Below are 21297 nucleotides of genomic sequence, written 5' to 3'. Positions count from 1 at the left end.
TTCAAAAAGGCTTTTTCTTGTAAATAGCCCATCTGAGCCCTCCCACCCCAGACTGCTGACAAGTTCATAAACCAGCTGACCTGAGCAGGAGGGGGTACTGAGCGTTGCGCTTGGAAGGAAAATGTTCCGGACGCATTGCCCATATTAACAGCTTCTCATGAGCAAAAAAGAAAATAATAGCATGTCTTCTTGATACCAAAGAGTGTGGTTTTAATTAGTATCATAGTTTCAACTCTTTTTGTGGCAAGCGTTTGAGGGAATGCTTTTTAGGCTGAATGCTCTAAACAGCTAGTAAACCCCAAGGAAAACATTAGATAAAAGTTACGCCTCGGCTTATACAAATATTTGAGTTCAGTCTGGGGGTGGAGGGGAATGAAACCCATAAACTGATTGTTTCACGGTTGCCCCGGTATGTTCATTTGGCAACGGAGGAGCTATGGGACAAAATTGGTTCTTTTTCTCTGCTCGTTTCCTATTGCCTTACACTGCATAATCCCCAACAATACCAGCATACGCCATCTGGCTTTGTTCTCCTCCTCAGTCAGCGTTTTTGGATCCCCCCCAGCTGAAAAACCTGCTTTGAATTTAGCTCTTTTTTGTTTCCCATAATCACCTACAAAGGGTATTACAAACCCGAGCAGGTTGTTGTTGCTCTCAACTGGAACGTCTGACGAACGTGACCACTCCAGAAACTGGGCTGCTTCCCCACCTATGTTACAGGCAAGTGCACTAATCTGCAGGGTTCAAAAGAGCAGCCTTTGGGTGTGTTTTTTTATTTTATTTTTATTTTTAACATATATAAATACATATATATATATCTATATCTATATATATATATATGTGTGTATATATATCATAACTTGCACCCGTGCCAGCTTTTCTGAGTTGCGGCCATCTGATGGAGCTTTCTTGGGAGCCCCAGACCTTGCATTTGTCTCTGTATGAGAGTTCGCAGCTTGCGTTGACCAAGGGGCTCGGAGGTGTCGTGGGCAGGCTTCTGACTTTATTTATTGTCACAGCATGCAACTTTTGAGGTCAGTTAGGCTCTATGTGGTGCTTATGAAAACTGGCGGCAGGGCAGGTGTTGCACGGGCAATGACTTCTCTGCTAAAGACAGCCTGTACCAGGGGAAAACAAATTGGATTGCATTTATTGGTTAATTTTTGGTGTTGTGCTAAAGAAGGCCCAAGAAAGATCTCCTTTTATTATTTTTTTTTCTTCTGACCATATTTTTCTGCCTGTGGCTTTTTGCTGTCTCTATTTTAACACGTGAAGAAATTGTATGTCCCGACTCTTCTGATTTTGCTTTCCTATGGACCACTGAACTTTATGGTGGGGTTATATTACAAGGAGAGAGATTAAAATATGAAAATTCAGAAGAGGAATAGTAGATGTTTTTGTTAAAAACTTCGGGGTTTTTTATTACTGTTTATTTAACTCGGGCTTCCTATGAACACTGGGGAGAAGAGGACTCTGTGAAAGGTTCAGCCTCCCTTCCCTTTCATGTCAAAATGCTTCTGTTCCAGGTCTTTAGTATTCCCACACCATCTCTCTCTAGTTATCTCATTTTAATAGTTCCTCCTAATATTGTGATTTCTATATTGTATAGAACCATTTTCAGATACGTTTCACCTGGTGCTCATGCACTCGCGCTCTCTCTCTCTCTTATCTGTAGCTTCTTATGTATAGACACGTGAGGGTGTTCATGGCAAAAGGCATAGTGTGACTTTTCATGTAGAACATAGGAACCCTGAATATTTGCCATAATTTAATGTTAGGGGAGGAGAGGAGCTAATGGTGTCTCTGGAGGAGCTCTGGGTTTCTAACTGCGGTTCTCCCGGTCAGTCCTTTTGTGGCTTCTCTCTCTGCCTCAGCTTCTCTTATCTTGTGTGTTGAGATAATGATGTCAGTAAAGCGGGGGACTTCACGTTTGTAAAAGGCTGTCAAAGATAAGTCTCTTAAATCTCCGCAGCAGGGAACAGCAGACAGGGATGTGAGCAGGTGGCTGTTAATTAGTTTGGCCACCTCTAACTGTTCTTGCTGCACCTGCCCTTACAGCAAATTCGTGCTATCTGGAGTAGCAGGACATTGCAGAGGTTTGCTTTCCCTTTCCTTGCCCCTCTCCTGTTCCCCTTGCTGGGAGAGTGTTTGCAAGAGGTCACTGATCTGTTTGAAGACTTAGACTGGATCTGTCGGCAGGACAGGATGCCCTAGCAGAGCTCTGCCCCTTCCTGTAGGGAAGGGCGTCCCATGATCTGATTCCCCATCTGCCTCACGTAACATGCAGGCTTTGAAGGCCCCAGGTCCCTAGTATTGTCTTCTGAAAGATGGTGGCTTAATTTCTCCTTTTTATTTCCATGCAAAGACAGAGATGCTACCCTGTGTTTTGGGGGCTGATAGCCACCCCACGCATTACAAATCTTCAGCAGAGGTGACTAATAAAGGGCTCGGTGCTTCCTTCCTCTTCCATACCCTACACCCCTTAGTCTGTGAGAATATTTGAGGTTGGAGCCAAAAGTGTCCCAGTTTTGCATGGGGCTCTCCTAATGCTAGACTGACTGGTACTTGGTGATTAGAGCATCTTCAATCCTCGGTGCACTGTTGCTAGGGAATTTTCTGTGGTTCTCTAGCAAACACCATGGGATTATGCAGTACAGTCAGCAGTAGCACTCAGGTAATCAGTTGGTGCCCGTAATGGGAATATCTCACCCTTCGAACCATGAAGGAGAGGCAAGAATAGGCCTGTCTGTATCGACTGACCAAGAACAGAGGAGAATGGACCTTGGCTTCCCTCAAAGCTGCAAGGTGGGAGGAGAGGCTGCTTGCTGCAGAGCATGAGAAGGCAGGCATCAGTTTTCAGAGCAAGATGAAGGAGCAGTGAAGGTAAGTAAAGATTTGCAGAAATCCCAAAGATTTGAGATGAATGGGGAAGGAGCTAAACATGTCTTAAATTTGATTCAGAAACTGATTCAGAAGATGCTCCAAGCAGTCCCATTAATGTTCTTCCATGGCTGGTCCACCTTATCTGGATCGTGTCTTTTCCAGATCCATAGGTAACATTGTTCCCTGCTCGTTGTTCCTTTCAGTTTGAATACAGCTCCTCCTTTCAGTAAGCTAAGTCCCTTCTGGAACTCTTCCAGGAGGGAGAAGCAGGTGCTGGGTAATGGAGCTTTCTCCTCATGGTGGCCAGGGCTCTTGTCTTGGAGGAGTGAGGACAGTGTTGTGACCGTCATTTGTCAGTTTTGTGCAGTGGTCCTGTGTGATGCTGTTTGACATAGTGTGTCTGCGGTCTGGATACTGCGAATCTTTCGGAAACTCCCACCCCGCAGGAACTGGGGTGAGTTCTCATTCTGATGTAGGCTGTGACTATAGAGAAATGTCGAGAAACAGGAGCAGAGTTTGATAAGCAGTTGACAGAATAGTGTCTATCCCAAGTGTCATCTCCTGCCAGTTTATTCTGATAAAGGGAAGGTGGAGAGTGAATGTGAAAAGTATGAGAAAAGCCACAGTGATTTTTTTCCAAGGTGACCACTATGACCAAGCCTGAATCTTTCTGGTTGATGACTTGCTTGACTTTAAATCAGACACAACTGTCTGATTTTAAAAAAAGTGCACTGCATGTCAGATCTGAAATCAAACACGAGCAGGAATCCTGTTAGTCTAGATGCATAGCTCTGCGTTCAGATTTGGCTTTGTCAAACTTCCCTTGACAAAAGCCTTGGGATTTAGCCTAGTGGGACTACCGTCTGTGTAAGAAGTGCTTCTTACTCCAGGTTTGGTCTCCCTTTTAGGAGCATAGCCTGGGAGGGAGGGGAATACATTTTGAGCCCTACAGAAAGTGAGAGAAGTGAAGTCATGTCCTCAGAAATCTCTGCTCATTTTTATCAGTTCAGCTCCTTCTAAAAATTCAAGCCTAAGAGCATGTGATACTATAAAATATGTGTTTTCCCACCAAATCTGCATGCTGACTTGCACCACATCTCTTTTGGATTTCTTTAAAATGCCCTCAGTGATCCCCTGTATAAACGCACTCAGAAAATCGTTAAAATATATATATGCATTATTTTTAAAAAAGCTTTTTAATGACTTTGTTTTTATTTCTCCCTTCTGTCTGTTTAATATGAATAGTGGAGGAAAAAGCTGTTCATTAGAAGGTAGGAAGCCCCTGGCCACTCGGGATGGCTGGAGCATTGCTCCAGCTTTGTGTTGAGCCCAGGAGGACGATAGGTATCTCGGGTGCTTTCTGCGGTAGCTGTGTCTGTAGCGCTGAAGCCCTCCCAGCGCGCAGAGAGCGCAGATGGGGAGTGCTGAGCCTGTGCCCTCGAAGCTCAGTCCAGCTCCTCTCGGCCCAGAAGAAACTAAGCTGTGCCAGTTGAAACGTGGCTGTGCGAGTGGCATGTCACCCGTGGCTGGAGGTGACACGGCTCTGCTGGCCACCATTGCCTCCCCTCGCTCCCCTGACCAGTGCCACGATGCTGATACCAATTTTTACAGCATAGACCTGCCTCAGAAACGCAGGATTATTTCTGGTGTGATAACTGCTTTCCAAGCCAATATATTTCTTAATGTTACCAGAAAGTTGGTAATACCATATGGCAAGGCTCTCTGTATTTTTTGCAGGACAACAAACAAATTGTTGCTAGATGCCAGACTGCTCTGGCAGAGCTTTATCACTGATTCCTGCCAGCAGTAGCCTTTAGGGGATAGTAATAATTTGGGGCTGTTTACATTACAGCTTTAAAATAGGGGTTTTCTCGAAGCATGTGTGTGTTTAGTCAGGAAAGTTGGCTAAAAAAACCTCTGATGGCATCAAAGAGTGAAGGCGCTTGTTACGGCCTATGCATGCAGTCTTGGCCCTTTATAATACCTCTGGCCTTGCAGGAAAAGGAGTGTCTTGGGTTACACGAACTCCAGGTTGCTCAGTGGGAGCCACTGCGGCTCAGGGAATCCCCCGTTGGACAAAGACTTGCCTAGGTAAGGAAAACCGGGTGGATTCTCCTGAGCCTTTGTTCTTAGTGCATCTGGAGCAGCCGAGGGTTTTCTTTTCTTTTTCTTTTTTTTCCTCCTTTTCTTTTTTTTCTTTTTATGCATTGACTTTGATCAAGACTGAGGTTGAGCATTCTTGAAAAGCTACCTTTGAAATCCTGGTGGTGTGAAACCAGAGCGTTTCTGTAAAGCTAGGGAGCTGTGGCAGCTGGAGGAGGAGGAGAGCCAGGGATTAGGGCGTAATGCCCGTAGCTTGCCTGCACGCGCCTGGACAGCGTCTGGCCACGCTCTTCCCTGCTATTGTGCCGAAGCCCGGTCCCTGACACGGGGCAGCGGGAAGCCGGGCCAAACGTGCTGCGGAGAAGTGGGCGCGCAGACGGGAGGCGCGCGCCTGGGGCGGGGGCACCCTGCCAACTGCGCTATTATTCAGCAGTTTTGTGTAACCAGAGGTTTGTAGCTTGAAACCCTGATGCAGTAGATGAGGTGTTTGCGCTCCTCAGCTTGTATATTTAAAACCATGCCTAACTTCATCTTGGATTTGGGGCAAAACTCTGCCTTTTACAGGGTTTTGATGCTTGTCCAGACTTTTTTTTCTCCAAGTTGCACAGTGTCAGGGTTGCTTGAAAGGGGCTTATAAAGTCTAACAATTTCTGGGCTGAATGTTGCATCTGCAGCAAAACCAGGACCAGGACTTGGTGGAGTGTCAGGTTTAATAGCACGCATTTTGCAGATCTTTGTGACATGTTGGATCGTAAACTGTTCTGACTTGGCATCTCGCATGAAAACAAAACTTGACATGTTTTTTGCTGGATTTCACTCATCTCGTTTTGAACTGCAGTGTGGTTCTTCGTATATGGCAGAATTGGTTCTTTTTTTTAAAGTGAAGTGTTGCTGAGCTTTCACTCCCCTTTTGCTTGTCTTCAGTTTTAGTCATCTAAATAAACACCTGAAAAAGAAGGAAGATGCAAACAACTGTGAACCTTGTCATACTTTGAATGTGGACCTAATCTGAAACCGACCTCAACTATTGAAAAATCTTGACCCAGGGCCCCCTGGACTGTGAGGGTCTTACAATGAGATAAGAAAAATGATGTTTTTTTCAATTGAACTGTTAGTTTTGTGCATTCACTTATTCAGACTTTTCTCTGCAACTGGGGGGAAAAAAATTCAATTTTTGTTCTGGAAATTCAGTAGCTGAGAATCTCACGAAACTGAAAGTAGAAGTGGAAGCTAAAATCAGCAATCGTCCTCCTCCAACCTGAGCCCCAAAATACCATGAGGCTTTGGTAACACTGCAGCTTTTTGCAGCTGCTCCTTTTCCATTGCTGGGCGAACTGAAACCTCCCATTCAAACTCCCGTGAATGCTGGTGGGGTTTGTAGCTGGCTCGTTCGTCACAATTTCACATCTTTCCAGTGCTGGAAGTATGTCAGGAAAACCTCTCCGAGGAGGGGCAGCTAGACAGTGCGGCAGGGATGTTATTGTCGTACAGTCTCGGGGTATGTGGACACACAGTAATTGCGTTGTAATATTACTTCTCTGTATGCGCAGTGTGTTAAATACTGGCCCGAGGCCCTCATGCACCTTCCGTGGTGGCTCGTGACGATCCTCCCGTCCTTTGCAAAGTTGCACCAGGTCTAGGGGTGAAACGCTGCAGCCGGAGGGCGGCACGACTGCGTCAGGTTCGTGCAAAAGCCGGGGTCAGACAGGAACGCGCCTTTCCTTGGGCAGAGCGCAGCGCGAGGCAGCCGCCAGCACCGAGCGTCACCTGGCTTTTCCTGGAAATCTTGCCCTGAACGGCACAAGCCGTGTAATGATTCCCAAGAAGCCGTTTATGGTGGAGCCTAATGAAACTACTTTCCAGTGTTTACTACGCTGCGGCGGCTTTGGCTCAGAAGTGAAGAGACATAGATGCTGCAGTGGCTCCTTCAAAGTGGTAGAGTCTGTGTGAACTAACTGGACCTTTGCAGCGTTAATATTTGCTATTAGCAATGGGCCTTGTCCTGCTTCTGTGTTTTTGACCATTTGTTTACAGCAGTATTTTGCATAGACGTTCCCTGGAGGTGGAAAGGAGGGGGGAAAATGACATAAACACAGGTAATGGTTTCTATGGAAAATTTAGGGGGGTTTTGTTTGTTTTTAGTTTTTTTTTTTTTTTTTTGGTGATATTGTGGGATAGCAAACAGCTGATCTTGGTGTTGCAGGGAAATGAAAACTGAAGATCATCCTGAAGCTCCAGATATTCAGCAGAGGGAGAGCAGTTTTGTGGATACTGATAAATATGGAAAAGCAGCAGAGCTTGGGAAGGAGAGATGGGAGAGCTTGCACAGGGAATGGGGATAGCTAGGAGATAGAGGTGTCTGAGCTGATACACTGTACCCACTTTGGGTGAGAGGATGAAGAGAAGAAACTGGCTCCTATGGAGAAGGCACCTCTCTTTCTTAAATGGCTAAAAATGGCATTAATTCTTAAGGAAGTGATTCTGACCTCAGTTGTGTGCATGTGTCTGTGTATTTTTGGATGCCAAGGCTCTGAAGGTTTTGTGTGTGTGTGGTTTATTTTTTTGTTTTGTTTTTAATCCAGAAGACTGCAGTGTTCATGCCACTGAATGGAGAGAGAAAAAGAAGCTTATCACTGTTTAGGCAATTTTTGAATATATTCCCTCCACCATTCATTCATTACTGAATGTTTAATCAATGATTTCAAAGGACTGGATACTGTATTGTACATTTTACTTGCATGTTCTCATGGATTTAGGTTACAGATTTCATAAATGGAGATTATTAAGAATGTATAAACACACACAGTGTGATTGTGGGTCGGTTTGGATGTAGCATCTTTGCCAGGTAGGATGCTCACCTATTTGTTTTGACATCAGCTCACATCTTGCAACAACTTCACACAGACCTTAAATATTCCCATTATTGTTATAAGCTACCTTCAGTTTGTGAGGTCTTCCAAGCACCCCAGACTGAAGGGATGCTCTTAGGCTCACCAAGGACCAAAGGCTTTCACTTCAACCAAGCTATGGGTAGAGGAGTTGTGCGTGACGTGAGCTGTGTATGCTGCAAGCAGGACATCCTCGGATGGCCAGGGGAATATCTGAGATGGGACTGATGCTCTACACACTATTTCTCTGGACAGCCCAGGTGGTCCAGTGGTGCTAGTAGTCACATTTAGGCATCTATGAAAATCTCCAGTTATCTTAGGTTTCTTAGTACAGCCAGAGTGCTTTAAGTCAAGTGTTTGCTCAAAGATAAAACAAAAGATGCCTTTTGACAACCACTTATCCTGTTGTTTTAAAAATAAACTTCTTCATGATACGGATTTATGTTAGAGAGTCCCAGTTTCTCGGCTGAGGATGTGAACACAGGCTCTTTATCTCCAGGCTATATCTGGTCACCAGAGACCTGCATAACAAGTGTACGGATTTTTTTGAGATTCCTCTTTGGCTAATGTCATGTTTTCCTATGAGTATTCTTAAGAAGCACCAATTATTTATCTCAAATTGTAGTTTTGCAAAGTCTAGGTTCATGTTGCAGACCAAGCTTGTAAGCCTGACCTTTAAAGCTTTGTCTGACTCCATAGCTGGAAGCTGTATATCCCTTTCCAGAGAAAAGCTGCCCTCTCTTTCAAAACTACATGAGAATTTAATTTAATCCTTTCTGTGCTCAAGGAATGAGTATCACCACAAGCCTGCTAACGCGCTGTCCCCTGTGTTTCATGGCGTCTGCAGCTGTGTGTCGTATTGGAGCTGCAATGGTGTGGATGGGAGGCTTCCTCTTTGGGCCTTATCCCATCCCAGTGCAGGTGCAAGATTCCTGTTCACTGCGAACATCATCTTTACAGCACTAGGAGAATGCTCCAGGAAAGACTATTTTGACCTTGTCAAACAGGAATAATTCAGTTCCCTAAGGTCAAACATTAATTAAAATTATTAGGAGGGAATGATCATCCCTGAGCACTGGCTGTGTCTCACGCTGTTTGGGTGGAGAGGGTGTGTTGCATGCATCTTGTGCAGATGCTTGAATAAAGGTGAATTGCATTGCTTTTTTCAGACCATCTTATCTCCCAAGTGCAATTTCTGTTGGTCTTGAGCCTCTCCAAGTTGGGAGTGATGTTTCTTTTAAAAGTTACTTTAGAAATACACTGATTTTTCCTTAACTTGCAGCAAGGAACAGAGTAATGCACTGTTGTCTCTCTCAAGTGGATGTGGTTGAGATGCACATTCAGGTGAATCCTGCTGCTCAAGGACTGTTTCTGCTTGACCCTCAGGTGTGTTTTGGATGTGAAGTGAGAACAGGGGCTGATTTTGAAGGGAAGGATAAAGCTTATGCTCCAGCTTCTGCAGAAGATAATCCATTTGATATGGCCTTTACAATAGCATTTTTAAGGTCAAAAAAGTAGACCTTGCTTGAATATATTTTTTGGCCTAGACATTTTAGTACATTATTTTTTGGGTACGTGAAGAAAGGTGTTAGGTTTTCATGAAAGAGGACAAATCTTGTCATTCCCAGGCTGGAGCAATCCTTGATGACCATTTTTTATGGTTGACACTTGATTCCATCATGGGATTCTCTTTTTCTTAGTAATATAATGCGGCACAAAGAGAACTAACGCTATCCTGCAGACAGTCAGTGACCACCTTTCATGGTCTTAAATTTCACTCTGATTTAAACTTGCCCCAGGGAAACTGAAGTCATTATGAGAATGACAGTTGAATGAGACTGCGCTAGTTTAAAATGATGACTTAAAAAGAGCGTGCATATGTTTGTCTAGTATGAATAAACCTAGGATTTACTAGACCTGTTGCCAAATCAACACCCGAGCTCATTGCCTAGACATGATGTTTTATATAAAAGCTTTTTTTCTTTTAATTTTTATGGGATGTCATAGGCCCCTATATAATGAACTTAAGCCTACTTAAAATATGCTGCTCTTCTTAGTTATCTTTTGTAGAAAGTTTAGGACTCACATGTGTAATCTCAGTGGAGGCTAAAAATGACTGCTTTAAAAGGAAACACAACAAACCCCAGCAGTGTAATTAACCAAACACAGTCCCTTGTATGGATGGGTAAAAATGCCTACCCACCTCTAACCTTAATTGGCACCTAGAAGCATACATTTGGTTGGATCAGGTGGGTGCAGGTAATGGTAGATGTCATGAAATGATGAAGCATGTCTGAAACCTGCTTATGGCTTCAAACCTCCCCAAGCAATAGCTTCATATGGCAGCAAGGCCCAAGTATGTGACTTAGAAAATGAAGGAGAAATTAATTTATTGGTTTCATAAAGTTCATCTAGGACGTGACTGACATTCTCATCATCAATAGTAATTACACACAGTTCTCAGAGACAGCTTTGGGTTTCTGTTAATCAAATGTATGCCTTTCTAGATGAAGCCATCTGAGTTTGCTCCAGTCATGGATACATGCCTTCCTGCTGTACTGTTAACAATAAACTTGGCTGGGACAGAGGCAGCAGGTTAGGAGGCAGCTGCTGGCATAGCCACAGCCTTGTGCGGTTGACCTTTACAAATACTCGTTTGATCTCTTTGTGCTTCTGTATCTCCTACAGTGAAATGCTATTCCAGGGTAGTGTGAGGGTTAGTGAACAAATATCAGAAATGCGAAATTTTTGGATGAAAGGTAGAAGGAAGGAAAAAGATAAAAAGTGCATCAACCTAGAAACCCTCTTTTCTGTCCTTGGTTCTTGCAGTTTCTGCTGTGTCCTGCAGTGTGAGGGCAACAGATGCTGTAGATATATGGCGGTTGGACAGGACACAGTACTGCAGAGCAGTAAGTCTCTCCCACAAGCATGGGCAGTCTTTTGCGTGTGTGGGATGGGAAGGAAGCAACCTGCCATGCACGTGGGCAAGTGTGTGCAAAAATGTGCAAAACTGGCAACAGGGCCTCCAAATGTAGGTGTAACCTCTCTCCAAACCATCTCCTCTTCACAGACTTACTTCCCCCTGCTTTATGAATGCACTTTGCTGTCCTGTACACATCATTAACCTCTCTGGTGCGCTGGCAGACACTTTTATTGAACTGCCCACCGTGACTCCGGAGTATTTTCCTCGGAGGATTGTGCTGGTTCAGAGGCCAGCGAGCGGGAGGAAGCGGGCCGGGGGCTGAGTAACTCTGGGCACTTAGGGATGCAGCTTCCTTGATTTACAGCACTGTGTAGGAGCAGAACATGCATTTGGGTCAAGAGGTGTCTTTGTGGTCAGGATAAATGCTGTAAATCCAGAAGGCTGAGCACCAGGATGCTCGTGACAGATCTGTCCTTGCGTTTCCTATGAAGTGCGTGAGTCTGGCTGGGCCCAGCTTCCCACCAGCCAGCGCGCTGAGATTTGCCATGCTGCGAGGAGGGCGACTTCTCCCAAAGTGTTACCAGAGTTGGAGCTGGCAGCTGCCTCCTCCACCTTCTTTGTCACACCTTCTGACCTGCATTTAAAAGATGTATGTGTGAAGGGGGGGAAGCAGGACCACTAAAAGCTGCTACGTTACCCTAACCTCGGCCTTACGTTCTTCCACTCAGGATTTTTCCAGACCATGTGGAGTGAGTCTGGACGCTTTGAGCCTTGCCCATCTGTTTGACTTTGAGCTGAGCTTGTGCTAAAGCACAGAGTAGTAGTATGCTGCTTGAAAATCATATGCTGCTATGTACCTGCTGCGTAAATGGGGTTTTAGAAGGGTACCAGTGATGCTGGGTGCATCAACCTTTGGTGCTCAGCTGGGGGTGATTTGGGACTGGCTTGTTGGACCTTCTGAGCTGCACATCTCCTGCAAACCTAAGCCTGCCGCTCTAGGACCGCTCTGAGATTTGGAAATGTAGGGCAGGGTTTCTTCTGTATAATGTAGTGTGTTAGTATAATGGTGCCAGCGTTGGAGGGGAGTTTTCAGCAGCCCTTTGAAAGGGTTGTTGAGCTCCATGGGGGAGCCTCACATCTGGGGGTGGCGTGGGAGCAAAATCCTGATGTAGCACTGACTGGGGAACCGGGCTGCGGGGGCACAGGCATGGCAAAGGGTCCCTTTTCCAGGTTTTTCCTTAATAATAACTTTGTCTGAAAGATGCATACATCTCTTGGAAACCTTTTGGTTGAGTGACAGTTTTCCCTGTCCGTGGACTTTCAGGAGGAGGTGGCTTATAGAGAGGAAAGCGATCCTGCTTTGTAGGGAGGGCTTCATCTCCAGAACTGTACATTCAAGCCTGGGGGGCTGCGCTTGCCAAAAGGTGATAATTAGGCAGGAAAGTCGTCCCAGTCTGACTTGAGAGGCTGAGTCCCGCTGCGGCCTGTGCCAAGCCAGCGTTCCTGGGTCGTACCAGCCGTGTTTTGTACGGTTTGTTATTATTTGCAACACATCGCCGGTGCATTCAGTCACCCCAGCCTTACCCAGAGAGCTTCTAATTTCACCGCGGGTGGGGGGAAAGCGTGTTAGCATAAGCTCAGCTAACAACAGCTTAACGCAGCATTACTCAACGGGCTTAATTTGCGCCCTGATCTTTGCGAACAGAGAAACCTTTCAATTTTGGAGGCATCTCTCGCCGCACCGCGTTGTTATCCGAGCTGCTTGTGCGAGCTCATTGTTGCCATAAAAGCCAAGCGAAGTTTGGATTTGCTGGTGCCCACTGAGCCAGATTTGTGAAGCATAAATGAGAAAACCTGCCCTGGCCTCCCTTTCCCATAAAAAGCTGCTCAGGTGGCTTAGTGTTGCAGGCTAATGGGGAGAAGGAGGAGGCGGCTGCTGCACCTGCTAATGCTTTGGCTCCGGCTGGTGGCACAGAGGCTCCCGAGATTTCCCTCTGAGCAGCAAGCTGTTAGTGGCAGCACCGGCTCGCTCCGAGGAGCGCTCCTGCTCCAACAACAAAGAGCCCTTTGATCCTTTCCATTTGGAGAACTTAAAACACGAAAGCAAAACTACAATAAGACCAAGTTGGGCCATAAAAAAAAAAAGGGGGAGTGCAGGAGAGAAGGAGCACCAAAGAGCTCCAGCATGTAATTGTAGAAGCAGCAAATGCTTTGGCACTTAATTCCACTTCAGTGTCAGTTCAACATGTTTCATGTTTAATACTGGAGGGGTTGTCGCCAAATGCTCTGCACAAACAATCCAGCGCTCCGAGTTGGTAAGTTCATGGCACTCGGAGACACCCTGGCTCGCCTGCAGCTCCTTTAACTCCGCTGCCTGCCGTCGCACATGGGATGAAATTGGCCCACGGCATATAAACAGCTCTGTGTGAGAGACATCCCCTCCTGGAGTGGGAGCCTTGCACAGCTGTTGCTGCTCTAGCCCGGCTTGATAAGGAAACTGCAACCATTTGAGTTTATTGCCTCGTTACTGGGCAGCAGTTCTCCAAGTCCAGAGCTGATCTCTGGCTGTTGTATACTGGAGATGCCCCACTGGAAGGATGGTGCTTTATAGTGCCTGGATCACGTAGTCTGTCTGTCTGCCCTCTGCTGCTGCTAGACTTTCTCACGCCTCTTTGCAGACCAGGATGATACCTGGGAGTTCTCTGTGGAAGGTGGAATTCAGATCAGGTGTTTTACAAGAGCTTATAACAAGTTGATCAAAAGCTAACAGCTACCACCTCTTCCCACAGGTACTAGGGATGTGTAAAAACAGGCTCTGAATTATTCCTCTGGAAAGAATTGAGGTGACAGGAAAGCCATTTCTTCCTGTTCTCTCCCTGGAGATGGGTGTTGGTGTCCTCGTTGCAGGACCGCGGTTCTGTCCTGGTCCGGGAGCCCTTTCCGCAAGGGAGCTGCAGGCTGGGATTGTTGTGCGGAGGGAGCTGGGAGCACAGGTCTGAGCAGTGCAGGTGCCAGTGGAGGAGGGCTTTACGTGGTGGGCGCGTGTGAAAGGCGGTCTGCTGCAAGTAGTCTCTGCTTTCAGAATAAAAAGGGGAAGGAAAACGGCCCAAGCAGATATGAAGCTTTTCTCTTTAAAACTTCATTTATGCACAAAACCTCCTGCAGACTGACCTCTTTCAGGTGGACATTTGCCCATAGGCCGCAGGGGTAAAGGGGGCTGGGTGCTAGCACAGTGCCAGGCTGGGGCATCTCCGATGGATGGAGATGGCTCTGTTCCTTCCGGGGCCACCCTGGCACCCCAGCTGGTGTTGACTGGGGCCGTGCCTTGATGTTAACTGTGGATGTGCTGCCTCCTGACGGTGAAACTTTTATGAGTGACACCAAGGCCTGGCAGTCCCCCAGTGTGTGACATGCCGTGGGCCGGGCCAGCTCAGGGCGCGTTGACAGCCCGCATCTGTTTTGCTCAGCTGGTGCTTGTCAGTGGCGTGTAGGTGCTGTTACCTGCTCGGCTTAATGATGAGATGGGGAGGCGTGGGCAGCCCTTGGAGCAATGCAGGTACCTCCTTGCCCTCTCCCCTCTTTCCAGTGTGATGGTGATAGAGCCAGGTTGGCTCTCACCAGCTGCTGCCCTGCCTCCAGCGGGGTGGAGTGACTGGCAGGTGAGACCAGTAGTTAGCAAGTGAGACTTTTGGATGGGAGGGAGAGGAGATCGAAAAGCTCTTGGATATTTATTTTTGCGAATCCTGGAAACTTGGCAGTAGCCTGGGAAGGTTATGGATGGTAGCTTTTGAGATGTGTGCACGAGGGAAGCTTGGAAGGAATGATAGCCATGATGTGCCTGTGAAGAATTACTCTGGGCTGTGCTCAAAATGGGCAAAAACATTACTGTGTAGGGGAGGGAGTGTATGTTTGTCACAAGCATGTGCTTCTCCAAGAGCAGTGTGACACAGTTTGTCCCATCAGTAGGATCTTGCTCGCACCTGGCCGTGACTTCCTGCTTTCACTGGAGTTGAAGGAGTTGATAACTCCAAGAGAGCCTGTGCATTGGAAGCGAGCTTGGAGCACAACTGGGGTCTGGCTACCTACATGCTTTATGGCAAGTACGTGGTCCTCCAGCTCTCCATGCCCAGCACGTAGGTAGCTGTGCAGAGGGAGTGACACAGCAGTGCAAACTGCTGTGCCCAAATTTGGACAGGGAGGACCAAAGTAGCCCTGGAGCCATGTGATGGGAGGACGCGTTATGGGGAATGGTGCTCGTAAAAAGGTGCCTGTTTCTCATTCAAGTTAGCCTGGGGCAAGATTTCAGCTGCAACTTTGCAGGTGGAGCTTCTCTCTCTGGCTTTTCCTTGCTCCAAGTCCTAGCGCAGTTTGACATCCTTGTGTCGCGAAGTCCTTGCCTCAGTCCCGTCCTGTGGGGCTAGTTGAGAGTTGGGGCTGCACATAGTCCTCCCACGTTGCTCGGCAGTGCCACCGCGCTGGCGCCAGGCGGCTCCTGCTGTCTCCTGTGCTTTCAAGTATTCTTGTTTATTTTAAAGAATCGTTTTAAATTGCAAAAGTCTACGTTCGGAAGGGTGAGTGCTCTGCAAAGCGCCTCCTGACAGCTAAGCATGTATGAAATGTGACTTGGCAACGTCCCACCGCTGACGTCTGCGTGAGAGGGTACAACTCTGCATCGGTGGCAAATGTTTGCACTAAAAACTCTTGGGAAAAGGTGAGCAGGCAGCTGGAGCAGGGAGTATGGGTACCTTCTTCATGTTAGGAAAGCCAGCTCTGTCTTGGACCTGAGGAGGGCCATGTCCTTCTTTTCGTCCATCCTTCCCCCTCTTTCAGGGCAGAGGGGGTGAGGGGACAGGCCCCATGAGTTGTTTTGCTGTTCCTTTTGAATAGGAACATGATTAGACCTTAAACAACTGGCACCCAGTGGAAACAAGACATAAATTGCATTTTTCTCTAATAGACTATCCAGGGCCCAGCTCTCTGTGGTGTAGGTAATGTGTGTGAATGATTTATGTTCTGCTGGGCTTTATAACAGATGCTATAAAATCATGCTGTAAGTATTTGAAAACCATTTGTCTGTCTCTGACATGTCTTAGCACATACAGGAATGCTCTGTTTGAGGAAGAGCAAGGCCCTTACCCTGATTTATCTTGAAGTACTTGTAAATGTTACTGTAATTTCATGTTATAAAATAATTTTCTTCTGGAAGAGGAAGAGCTATAAATGATTTGATCTTATGCACCTTGTTTACTTCAAATTAGCCCTGAGGTTGGCCTGAAGTTGCACCTTGTTATTCCTACACCTCCTGTCTCCGTCTTAGGCTCTGTCGGCAGATTTGAAGGTATAAGTAAATACTTTTTTGTTATTAATAGAATAACTTCCCCTTCCTACACACACGTTTTCTTTTAATTCCAGTCTTCATTTTCCATGAGAAACTGACATTGCAGTGCAAGCGGAAACCTCCCAAACTGCATGAAAATGCCTAAATTCTCCTAGCAACAAGGTTGTGGCTCAAATCCAGGACCTCTCTGCAAGCTTGAGGGAAATGACCGTTCCAATTACCTGCTACCCCTGCAGTACAAATTTGGTCGGTTCATCAGCACCTGGTTTTGGGTGGATTTGAAACCCAGCCATGGTATTGTTTAAAAATTCTCCATTTATTGGTGAAAGGTTTGCAGTGGGTTGAGCCCTGAGAAACCTGGGGTGGTTTTTATGGCCTCACATTGAAATCTGGTGGAACCCTGCAGTGTCAACTGATTTCCCCCTTCTCCACTCATGTGGCTTTGATCAAACCCAGGACTCGGAGAATGACCCCCCCAGGAACCAAGACCCCTCAGCTTTGCCTGGTCCTGCCATTCATTAAAGCATTTGTGAGCTTCACATTGTGGATGATAAAATTAGGACCTTTGTGCCTATGCAGGGATGGAGTTTGCCAGTCGTACGGCTTTGTGCCCGTGCACGGATGCTGGATTTGGCATGTTTGTGGAGAAAGGAAGCAACCCTGCAGCTTTTTTCAAAGCTCTTGCCTGTTGTGACCGCTCTGTTTTGTTGTTGCGGGCTTGCTGCTGTCACCCATGTTGTCTTAATGAGACCTGTGTGTAATAACCTGCTTTGACAGGAGAATACACTAATGATTGTAGGCTTAACGTCACATATTATTGCATTGACCGAGTTGAAGGTCTGCTGAAGTATTAAACCAGGGAGGAATGGTTGGTCCTGGAGGCTGGGGATGAGGCAGCTTTTCCCTTTTTGTTGCCTGCGTGAATTCAGCCTGCGTTGTTGTGCCTGACGGTTCCCGTCTCGCAGTAGCTTTTATAGCATGTCCATGGTTATTTGGGGATCGCTGGTGCCGCAAAGCTGCAGCCAGCTCCAACGGCTCCGTGGTGCTCCCGCCCCGCCGTGCTCCTGCGCTCGGGCTCGCGAACCGTACCAAGCTCCGCTGTGATTTTGCAGGACTAAGAAGGCTTTTAGAAACGAGCAGCAGTGCTGGCTTCGCCGTGCCTGGCCTGGCCTGGCTGAGCGCTGTCGCTCGTGGCAGGAAGGGCAGTGCAGCGGGGCTCCCGCGGCCCCCATCCGCCGTGCCCGCAGCAGGCCCTGCGGGGAGCCGCTGGAGCTTGCCGCTGACCCCCGCTATGGTTTGCTGCGAATACTGCGCTGCTTAATCGTCTGTCCTTTTTCTCTCGCCCTCAGATAGATGATGGGTGAAAAGGCTGAGGACTGAAAGAATCCGATACTGTTTTGTTTGTGCGGGGAGGGTGCGAGTTTCTTAGTAAATATAGGCTTGCAGTACACTTAACCCCACGTTTGTCTTCAGTGGGAGTTGGACTGGACTGATGCTACAGTGGAAATCCTTCCTTTGACTTTGCTAAGCATTAGATTAAATCCTGCATAATGTTCCATATTGTGTTGATCGCTGTAAAGCGCCCAGAGCTGCAACAGTATCCTGGGGCTGAAATGAGCACACGTCTCCTCCTTAACGTCTCTTGACTTGTAAAGCCGAGGCCTGGTACACGGGAGGCACTTGGCACGTGATACGTTCTAGGTACGGGACCAGTAACTCAGCAGTTAAAGTACAAAACGTATTTTCTGGCAGGAGACTGTAGGGGCGAAGAACGTCCTCTGTGCTGAGCGACCTGAACGTGCTATTGTGTGATGCTGCAACTCCCTCCAGTGCTGCCTGCGCTGCATAAGTGAGAGCCCGGCATCTCAACCGAGAGCGACGTTCACAGTCCCCTTCTGTGTCCGATTAAAGGTGTAGATCTTTCAGCTGAAGCCTTTTTGCCGAAATCTCCAACCAGTGAGCGCCTGGACAGCTGCGTGCTGCCGCTTCAGTGGTCCGTGGCCCTAGCGCTAGCAGAGGAGATGGATTCACGCGAGACTGCTCCCCCTGTGAGGAGAAGAGTCATGTAGAGACATGCTTTCCTAAGCCAGGTCCTTTGGCTGTCAGCTTTTAGGCCAGCATTGATAGGTGGGGAAAGGGGAAGGATCATTTCCCCTCTGCCACCAGGAGTTAAACCCTCTGCAAACAAAAAACAGCCCTAAAAAAGCAGAGGCTTAAAGTTAGGATCTTTCGTGCTTGTGTTACCGCCTCTGGCTGAAGAGCCGCAGCTTCTAAAGAATTGGCTGGGTTCGGGGCCCTCCACAGTCCCAGGGACTTGCCAGGAAATTCGAGGTCCTTAGCACCCATGGGTGCTTGCAGCACGTGTCTGTCGCTTGGACAAGTTGTCTCTTCCCTGGCTCTCCATGTGCCGTTAGCTTGCCTGGCTTCTACGTGGTGCCTTGGAAGCTGAGGGAGAGCTTTTCCAAAGCACCCCAACGGCTTAGACTGAGCCTTGTAATGGTTTTAGCGGGGTTTGGAGATACGTGCACAAGGCCAAAAAGGTATTTCTGAAAGTCTATCAGAAGTGAGTGGTAGAAGTGGAAGTGCTGTTATCTGGCCCATTTGACGTTCTGTTCCTTTTTTTTTCTGTTGCAAACGTGATGCTTCCTTGGAACAAATTCACTTCACCCACCTTTCTAATGGAAAATGCAAAGCCTAACATTTCTCTTTTCTTGCAGTTGAAGGAGCTGGGTGCCTTTCTCTCCTTGGATAGGAGTATATGGAAAAAAAGGTTGAACGATGCTTTCACACTTTTCTTATCATTTCTATTTCACTTGATGTTTCTTTTTGCTCCTATTAAGATGTTTGAACAAAAGCCAGGTCCAGATGCGATGATTGTATTTATGCCAAGCTGGATTTTGGTCGTTGCGTTTACGTTTGGATAATGGATTTTTTTTCCCCCTTTTTCAGCCTGATGGCACCAGCAAGGAGTGTGTCTTCATTGAAAAAGTCCTAGAAAACAACTATACGGCACTGATGTCAGCAAAATATTCAGGCTGGTATGTTGGATTCACCAAAAAAGGAAGGCCACGAAAAGGGCCCAAGACCCGGGAAAACCAGCAAGATGTACATTTTATGAAGAGGTACCCAAAGGGTCAAGTGGAGATACAGAAACCTTTCAAGTACACAACAGTCACCAAGAGGACTAAGAGAATACGACCCACGAACCCCAGTTAAAAATAGACAAAAACAGTGTCACAATAATAAATCACAAAAAAAAAAAAAACTGCACCAGAGGAATATTTTTACATTAAAAATAAGGAAGAAGCTCTATTTTTGTACATTGTGTTTAAAAAAATAAAAATAAAAAAATTAATAAAAGACGATGGCAAACGCTGGGGAAAAGCTGTTAGGGATTTATTGTGACTTGAAAAACAAAATGAACTGCTCTATTTAAATTGACTTCTTGTTGTTGATGACACACAGGTGCTTATTTCTCTTTTTGGAAAGGACAACTTTTCAAGCATATCCCCAGAGGAAAAAGTAATTATTAAAAATAAATAAATAAAACCAAAGAAAACCAAAGTTCTTTCCCAAAGTTACTGAGACCCTGCCCTGAAAATTGCCAGTTTTGCAGTAATCTATTTATTGTCTGCTGCAAGCTGGACCGAGACAAGATGGTGTGTGCCGCAGTGATTGAGTTTCCGTGGAGTTCTCAACGCATCGATCTTCTGTAACCTTTTTGACGACATAAGGTGTCACGGCTCTGTGATCCTGCATTATGCTCAGTTCTGGAGAATGCTGCTAAATACATTCAAGTGACTACAAAATGACCTAGTACACCAATGATAAGGGAATATTTTAAAACCAGCTATATTATATATATTATATATATATAAGCTATTTATTTCACCTCTCTGTATATTGCAGTTCCATGAACCAAGTATTACTGCCTCAACAATTAAAAAAATTATTTAAAACACATGTACACATTTTTTTTGCCGTTCACACTTCTTTCCCCTCCCTGAATAGTAATTTTTAATGAACGTTTCTCTTTTAGGTGAGGGCAGCAGGATGTGTTTGGAGTAGTTTCCCTGCAGCAAATTTCAGTGCTAACTCTGTGATTCCTCCTTTTCTGCAGTGCCATCTTCTTTCTTCTCTCTAATTGTTCCCCAAAGAAACAAATCTTTTTACGTGAGGTGATGGGCTGAGAGTGGGGAAATGCAGGCTGAAGTTTTTCAGGAGCAGGAGTTAAATTTGACACTTCTCAGTCTAACAAATATTTCCTAAAGCTTTGGCCAAGGAGAAGGTAAACTGGAAAATTAGCATGTGGCTCAATTAACATGTACATATATATGGCTTGTGTTTCCTTCACCAGAGTTTTTGAGAGGGGCTATTTGTTTCAGCAAAGTCAATGTGATTTAGTATTGTATCTTTTAAAACTTACTCTAGACTGAAAGAACTCCACAGACAAAGTTCCTTCCCTCCTTGCCGTGAGTAACTCTCCTAGCCTTTCTATGGTTTGGTTTCCTCATCAGTATGGCCAATTTTCCTCGCAAATGTTTTGCATAGAATTTGGAGTATGTAAAGCCATGTGTAAAAACAAAGTGTAAATCTTTATTTACAAATAGTACCTGTACTGACCTACTCAGCAGTAGGCTGAGTGAGCAGACTTAAATGGAGAGTGGGAAAAAAGAAGAAAGATGCCACATTAGAACTCAATTGAAATAAAAATTGACCCCAAATTTTGGCTGAAATGGCAATTGATCCCAAGAGCAGCTTTAAGAAGAAGTTCTCCTACCTTTTTTGTTCTTGCTGTTTGCAAGCATTGCTACGCTCTCTGATTCCAGCCATCACTAAAAATGCTCAAAGCCCCTAAGAAAGCTTTTTCTTGTTAATCAGAAGAATGAGTCTCCCAAGAACAAGCTTTCTCAAGATAACTTTGAGAGCTCCAGCCAAATCCTGCAGATCAAAGCCATTTGGGAGATGGTTGAGATAAGCATGCAAACTTGAGGATGCTTATCTGAACAGAATCGCCAAACCTCTCAAGCCTGGAGAAAAATGAACAGTGCGAAGCAGGGTAACTCCACGTTGCTTGTAGAAAAGCTCCACAGCCATACAGGTGCTATGTCACCCTGCAGGTAAGCATGGGTGGTCACTTGAGAAGCCCATCTCACCAGCAG

At 46.2% G+C, this 21297-nt stretch overlaps 1 protein-coding gene across 2 annotated transcripts in view; it reads left to right on the top strand.

The window, feature by feature from the left end:
• The window catches only part of FGF18 (fibroblast growth factor 18), a 77514-nt gene extending 57416 nt beyond the window's left edge, over nucleotides 1–20098 (top strand). For both annotated transcript variants that reach the window (XM_064520822.1, XM_026097708.2), the window contains one exon: nucleotides 19085–20098. In XM_064520822.1, the coding sequence (XP_064376892.1) occupies nucleotides 19085–19351 (267 nt within the window). In that variant the 3' untranslated portion in view covers nucleotides 19352–20098. The remainder of the gene's footprint in view (nucleotides 1–19084) is intronic.
• Nucleotides 20099–21297: the final 1199 nt, after the last annotated feature.

This window comes from Dromaius novaehollandiae, chromosome 15 (assembly GCF_036370855.1).
Source record: "Dromaius novaehollandiae isolate bDroNov1 chromosome 15, bDroNov1.hap1, whole genome shotgun sequence".
Lineage (NCBI taxonomy): Eukaryota > Metazoa > Chordata > Aves > Casuariiformes > Dromaiidae > Dromaius > Dromaius novaehollandiae.
Note: the sequence above shows the minus strand (reverse complement) of the source record. Positions and strands in the feature narration are given on the sequence as shown.